Source organism: Mastomys coucha, unplaced genomic scaffold, assembly GCF_008632895.1.
Source record: "Mastomys coucha isolate ucsf_1 unplaced genomic scaffold, UCSF_Mcou_1 pScaffold15, whole genome shotgun sequence".
Lineage (NCBI taxonomy): Eukaryota > Metazoa > Chordata > Mammalia > Rodentia > Muridae > Mastomys > Mastomys coucha.
The window spans coordinates 90,076,575-90,083,831 of NW_022196897.1; the positions used below are offsets into that span (position 1 = coordinate 90,076,575).

Below are 7,257 nucleotides of genomic sequence, written 5' to 3' on the forward strand. Positions count from 1 at the left end.
CTAATAATGAACGGCGAAAACAAAAGTTAATACGGACTTGATTTGTTCCTCTCATCATCTCCAAGACAAGAAAACGTACAGAACGCTTTAGTTGACTCCTTAACCCTTCCTTAAACACGAGAGGCATTCACTAACTCTCAACGCTGTTCCCTAAAATGGTCAGTTTGCCTGTACTGAGCGGATTGGGAGTCAGGCTTCAACAGGGAGGAGCTCCGCTCTGCGACTCAGTAATTAAATTAAGCGCGGGAGCTCCTAGGCCAATCGGCTGGACCTTTCCGGCCGTCTTCGGAAATCTGGATGCGGCGTCATCAGTTCCGGGCGTGACGTTAGCTCAGGCACTGAGCCCGCCCCCTGGACTCGCTCTGCACTTGTGCACCTCCAATAATCCGGGAGTTGAGCCTCAGCCCCGCCCATTGTCCCGGAAGTGAATGCGGAAGCGCCTCACACCCCCTCAGCCGGCTGGGGCGCAGCCATTTTAATTCATATCAGAGTGGGCGGCGGCGATTTTTGCGGCGTCTTTGGCTCTGCGGGACAGGGGGTAGCGTTACTGGTTTTGGTGGGGTTGTCTTTAGTTTGATTTTTCCTTTCTAGCTTCCCACCGCCGGCTTGTGTGTACGTTGTAATCCTCTGAGGCCATGTCAGGAGACGCAGCCGCGGAGCAGGTGAGGAACGGGAGCGGTGGGGCCTCGTGGCGACCTCTTCTCTCTCCAGCGCTGTGGGTGCGAGCACTCCAGCCCTGTTGGCGTGAGGAAGGGGCCTGGGGATCTAGTGAAGCCGGGGGTCTCCCCTGAGGTCTCCCAGATTTTGGCTTTTCTGTGGCGTTCATACGAATGAAGTATTTGACTTAGACAATAGCTGAGACGTCGCTTCGCCCTGTTCATTGCAGTGTCTTCGGTCGGGACGGTTTGTTTCATACCATTTTAGTGTTCCGGTAGTACCAGATTATTTTAACGTGTACCTGCGTTGGCAGTATTCCCCTCTTCTGCTCCCCACTCCACTGTCCCCAGAAATAAAAACGAAATCAATCTGGAAAATTCGGCCCCGGAGAGAGCGAATGTAAAAAGCAGCAATCCAGAAGTTGAGCGTTGGCTCTTCCGAGCTTTGGGGGAATTTTGTGGATTCGCATTCTTTCTCTTTCGTCTAGGAACACTTTATTTTTGCTTTTACGACCACGCAAACATTGCAGAATTTGGTAAACTGAAAACTGGAAGTGTGCTTTAGTCACTGTAGGCACCAACTGTTTGATGGTTAGATATGAATGATATCAAGTATTTTACAAATCGGATTTTTAGGTATGAGATCTCACCCTTTTACTGTTTGTTTATTTGTTTGCTTTGCTTTGCTTTGGATAGGGTTTTACTGTGTAGCCCTTGACTAGGCAGAACCTTCTGACAAGGCTTCCCTTCCTTGGCCTCCAGTGCTAGGGTTATTTGTGAATACTCGCGTGCATCTCAAGGTTGAGTTCTTTTGCTCTTTTATATCCTAAATTAAGTAGGCTAGTGTTTGCCTTTTATTGTAAAAAACAAAACTGACTTTATGAAAGATGTGTGTTTTGATTTAGATCCTCGTATATTTAATTTGTAGGTAATCCTACAAAGCCTTAAATTTTCTATTGCGATAGCAACGAAATACGCTTGTATTTTTTTTCTTTTCTTTTTCCCAAATCCCCAGCTTATACAGTAGAAATTATTGGAGGTTGTTAGATGAGGTAAAATAGGACTGTATGTTAATGAAGTATAGGTAAATTAGAATTTAATTACTTTGGTGATTGAGGACCGATTTAATTCGAAGTCTTGGCAGTGCTTTTACATTTTATCTAAAGTCAGGGTGTCCACGAATGCAATGTCTTTAAACAATTTTACTAAAACTGTTTCTTTTAATCTGCTCTTACTGGGCTGGCATTTTTATTTTCTGAAGGTGAAGGAGTGATGTTGGGGTTTCATTGGATGTGTCTGAAATTCATTGTTATATATAAATTTGTAAAGACAGAAATAATGCCCTGGTTTTGTTTTCGAGCTGTCTGGTTTTAGTTTTTGTTGTGGATGATCCTGTTCCACCCCAGCTGGGGATCGAACCCTGGGGCCTTGTGCATGCAGGGGTGCAATCAACCACTGAGTTAAAAGCCGAATTTACACAGTGTGTGGTGTTCTATGAAAACTATGATGAGAACTTAGAAACCTCCATTCTCTAGACCCCCCCCCCCTTTTTTTGACAGTTGTCACTATGTAGTCCTGGCTGGCATAGACCAAGTTGGCTTTGAATTAATGGAGATAGCCTACCTCTGTCTTGCTGAGTGCTAGGAGTAAAGATGGTACCACCACACCTAGCCTTTTTTTTTTTTTTAATTTAGGAGAGTACTCTATAACTTAGGCAGGCCTTGAACTCATTGCAGTCATTTCTCCTTTGAATTTTATTGCTCAGTTTACAACAAAAGTTGAAGGAAAAACTCATGAATACCCGTTATAATTTTCACCAAATCCAGCAATGATTACAGGTTTTGTCACATATATGTAATGATATATGTCTGTGTGTGTGTATGTTATTATAAGTATGTGCTCATACACATATTTCTTGTGTATGGCAGTGCTGTGGCTTAAGAGCTAGGATCTTCCTCATATTAGGCAAGCTCTGCTGCTGACATATACCTCTACCCTTGACATACTTTCTTTCTCCGTACACATTTCTTTGAAAGTTGACATATCACATTTCAGTCCAAACTATTTCAACATTCTCTTATATAATGACTGTAATGCTTTTATGTAACTACCATACCATTATCCCACTCAAAATCTAGTACTACCTTATTTGAGGGGTGGGGCGGATTGTTTGTTTCATTGTATAACAGCTCTGGCTGTTCAGGAACTTCATTGGTAGATCAGGCTGACCTCCAACCAGAGATTTGCCTACCTCTGCTTCCTGAGTGCTGGGATTAAAGGCATATGGAACCCCTCCTGGCTTCTGTATTTTTTTTTTTAAGATTATTTATTATATCTAAGTGCACTGTAGCTGTCTTCAGACACACCAGAAGAGGGCATCAGATCTCATTACAGATGGTGGTGAGCTACCATGTGGTTGCTGGGATTTGAACTTGGGACCTTCGGAAGAGCAGTTGGTGCTCTTAACTGCTGAGCCATCTCATCAGCCTTCTGTATTGTTTTTTGAGATAGGGTCTTGTAGAAGTTTGAGGGCAGACTGGCTCAGTTTGTAGCTGATAATGACCTTGAACTTCTACCTCCCAAGTACTGGGATCATAAATTCTTTGCAGTACTGGGTAATGATGTGTTTCTAACATATCCATTTTCAGATTTGTCAATGCCTCAAGAATGTGATTTATAGGGCTGTGGATGTTTCACAGTTTGTAAGAGTGCTTGTGTAGCATGCACAAAGCTCTGGAATCCAACCTGGAGTAGTTCCTAAGCACTAACTAAGCCAGGCTTTGTGGTGAAAGATCTGTAATACCAGCACTAGGGGAGTTAGAGGCCAGAGGATCATAAGTTTGGAGTCATTGTTGGCTAAGTTTAAAGTAAGTTTAAAAGCAGTATGAACTATAAGAGACTTTGTCTCAAAAACAAGACAAAACAAAAACCAACCAAACATCAAAATATATCCTAGATAAAACACTGAATCCGGTATTTATGTAATTGCTTATCTCATAAACAGTCTATTAGACTGTACCTTCTCACTTATGTTGTCTGTTTGAAAAGACAGTTATTTTATCATTTTGAGATTTTGTTTGGGGAATTTTTGATGGTGCTATTTAATATATCTTTTACTCTACTCAGAATTTATAGTTAGGTCTATTCTCAGTCTTGTTAATTTTGAAGTTAATTCTTAGAATATAGTACAAGTCATTTAAATACTCTTGTAAATGGATGTGTGGGAGAGTGTGTATTTGAGGGCTGGTGTGCTTGGACTTGTGGAGGTCAGATGATAACCTTTGAAAGTAGTTTTTTTCCTTGCACTCTATAGGTCCTGGAGGTTGAACTAAGGCTTGGTGACAGTCACCTTTACATTGAGTCATTTTGCTGGCACAAAAGTTCAGCTATGTGTGGTAGCATATCCCTGTATTCCCAGGACTCAGGTTGAGACAGAGGGGGTAGGAGACCATTGTGGACCATGGAGTCTGATCCCCCTGGAGCTGGATACAGATAGTTGTAAGCCAATGTAGATAGATGCTAGGAACCAAACTTGGCCCTCTGGAAGGGCAGTATTCACTCTTTAACTGATGAGCCTTCTCTCCATCCCATTTAAAAAATGTAATTCAGTCTACAAACCAAACAAAAACAAGGTATCACTTTTTACTGATTATTCCAGTAGCAATGTTTGTTTCCTTAGTTGGTGTGATGATTGCCAGATGTCTTCACTGGACTGTTTTTCCCTATTAGTAATCTGTGTTGATACTGTCCTCAATAACCATCAGTTGACAAATTTGGAGTAGTTGCTTATTAATTATAGGTAACAAATAGTTGGCTTACTTGTTTATTGAGACAGAGTGTCACTATATATCCCTGTCTGTGTAAGAATCCTTTATATAAACCAGGCTGTCTGAAACTTGCTACTGTCCTCCTGCCTCTGCCTCCTGGGTGCTAGGTTTACAGGGGGATGTGCTACCTGGCTTTTTTTTTTTTAATGTGTGTTTTTCATGTTTGTATATGTACTATGTGTACTCAAGGATCCCCTAGAAATGGAGTTACAATTGTGAGCTACCTACCATCTGGGTAGCTTTTGATCCCCTAGAAATGGAGTTACAATAGTGAGCTACCATCTGGGTATTGGGAACTGAACCTAGGTCCTTTGCAAGAGCTCTTAACCACTGACTCATACTCCAGCCTCTCAGTTCCACTGCAGATTTTGTTTACATGGAAAAAAAGAAGAAAGGGTGTAAAGCGTAGTGTATTTATCATAGAACTCTTCCTCTGCCCTCATTGCATTGAAGTAAATCTCAGTTGCTCTGTTATATGACTTTAGCTAAAGTAGTAATTACATGATACTTTAAAAGTGTAATGGATTTTAAAATGTGAATTGGCTGTACAGTTCTTGGTGTTTAAAACAATGGCCAGTGGAAATCTGGAGAAATTAAATACTAAAATGACCCTATATTACTGGAAGGATGGCTCACTGGGTAAGAGGGCCCTCTATAATTTAGAGGACTGAAGTTCAGTTCTTAGTGCTCACATAAGGAGGCTCACAAGTACCTGTAACTCCAGCCAGAGCTGCCAAAAACAGGGCACTGGGGATCCAATCTCTTGGTCTCCTTGGGCACTTGCACACATCTCATGCACATAAATGGAAACAATTAAAAAAAAAATGACCCTTAACTATGTGTGAGAAAACCTAAATAGAACTGAAGATTACTAAGAGACAAGCAGTGATCCCAGCATTTAAGAGACTGAAGAAGGAGGATCTTGGGATGGAGGCTAGTCTATAACAGCAAATCTTTCTCAGGAAAAAAGAAAAAAAGAAAAGCTTCGTTTTGTGACTGTTCCAGTTTTTTGAGGTGTGTGTGTGTGTGTGTGTGTGTGTGTGTGTGTGTGTGTGCGCGTGCGCGTTCAAGCATAGTATAAACCAAGCTGATTTGGAACTTGTGGGACTCTTGCCTCTGCCAGTCTTCTTCAGCCAGAGGAGTCATGAGTCAGTGTTTTTCTGCTAATGAAAAATAGCTTGCAAAGGCTAGAGAAAACAGGAAAAATATATGTAGTGTGGTACACTTCTTAATGAAAATAAAGTTGAAAAATCTTTACAGAATTATCTGAAACCTAAGTTTATTTTGTTAGTACTTAGAGTCTGTTTAAAAGTAATAGTATTACCAAATAATGTAAAAGTCAGAGTGGATATGAGGGGAGAAGATTGGGAAGAAAGCAGGATAATGAAATATGTTGGGCAATGTATTTTTTGGACCCAGTTATTTTTATATGTTTAATAAAATTTCTCCGTTGTAACCTTTTCTGTGTTCCTCCTGTTTTAAATGATTTTTGGTATAAGACAATTTTGAGTAAGTAAATTGGTTTGATTTTAATATTTCTTAGGAAAACCAGACTTCTACTTTATTTGGCAATAATTGTTCCTAAGGGTACTAGATCTGTCCTTTGTTTGTTTCTTTCTTTCCTTTTTAGAGTTACAGTAAAAAAGGTACTTAGTAGAGATTGTATTTGCTGTTTCTGGATATAAAGGAAATTATATATATTCCAGGTAGAATGGCAAAAATCAGTATTCAGCTGTTTTTATGTTTTACTATTGCTAAAAACCAGTTCATTGTTTTAAGCTTTTCTACTATATCCCATATCTACATTTCTTCTTAAAACAGAACCCAGTTGTAAATTTGGGTCATTTTGTTTGGGCAGTTGGCAGTTATAGGGGAAAAGCTCTAAAAGGGGATCAATGAGATTTTACTTTTTATTTTATTTACTTATTTAGTTATAGGGTATCTTCTTTAAAGTAGAGGCTGGCCTGGAACTCTTGGACATTGAGTACTGGAATGTATATGCTAACTTACCCAGCTATTTAAGCTATTTTTAATTTGATTGATAATTTAATTCTGTAAGTATTGAATAAAATTAGAATGGCAAAATGTAGGTTCTTTACTCTCTTTTTTTTAATGTTCCACTATTTTGTTTGAAAGAGTATTGACAGTCAAATTCCAAAAGGTTAAGTTTTTGCTTTTTTGTTTGTGTTTTTCCTTCTTTTGTTGTTTGTTAACTGAGTTTTTGGCAGCTCTGGCTGGCCTTGAACTCCATCTTCCAACTGCTAGGGATTATAGGCATGTTCTCAGCTTGAAGATTTATTTTTCCATGGGTAACCTTCAACTTTAGTCTCCCAGATGCTAGATTACAGGTTTATGGTAGCACCAAGCTAGATTTTTTTCTTCTGTGTTTTGTTAGTATTGAGGATTGAACCTTAGGTATCATGCTTGGTAGACAAATGATTTACCACTGAACTATATCCCTAGCCCAAAAGTATTCTTTTAAAGGCGTGCGCCACCACTGCCCGATCCAAAAGTATTCTTTTTGTTTTGTTTTGTTTTGTTTTCTGAGACAGGGTTTCTCTGTCCAGCCTTGGCTGTCCTGGAACTCACTCTGTAGACCAGGCTGGCCTCGAACTCAGAAATCCGCCTGCCTCTGCCTCCCAAGTGCTGGGATTAAAGGTGTGCGCCACCACCGCCCGGCTCAAAAGAATTCTTAATGGTGATTTTCTTGCGTTGCTCCTCAGAGCTACATCCCCAGCCCTTTGTATTAATTTGTATTTGCTTCCTAGGGGATG

The 7,257-nt window shown here is 40.2% G+C and overlaps 1 protein-coding gene across 2 annotated transcripts in view; it reads left to right on the forward strand.

Annotated features, from left to right (window-relative positions):
* The first annotated feature begins 426 nt into the window (after nucleotides 1-426).
* Nucleotides 427-7,257, forward strand: part of Cstf3 (cleavage stimulation factor subunit 3) — a 75,067-nt gene continuing 68,236 nt past the window's right edge. The window contains exon 1 of one of the 2 annotated variants that reach the window (XM_031371217.1): nucleotides 427-662. In XM_031371217.1, the coding sequence (XP_031227077.1) occupies nucleotides 636-662 (27 nt within the window). In that variant the 5' untranslated portion in view covers nucleotides 427-635. The remainder of the gene's footprint in view (nucleotides 663-7,257) is intronic. The other variant, XM_031371216.1, reaches the window with a different exon arrangement.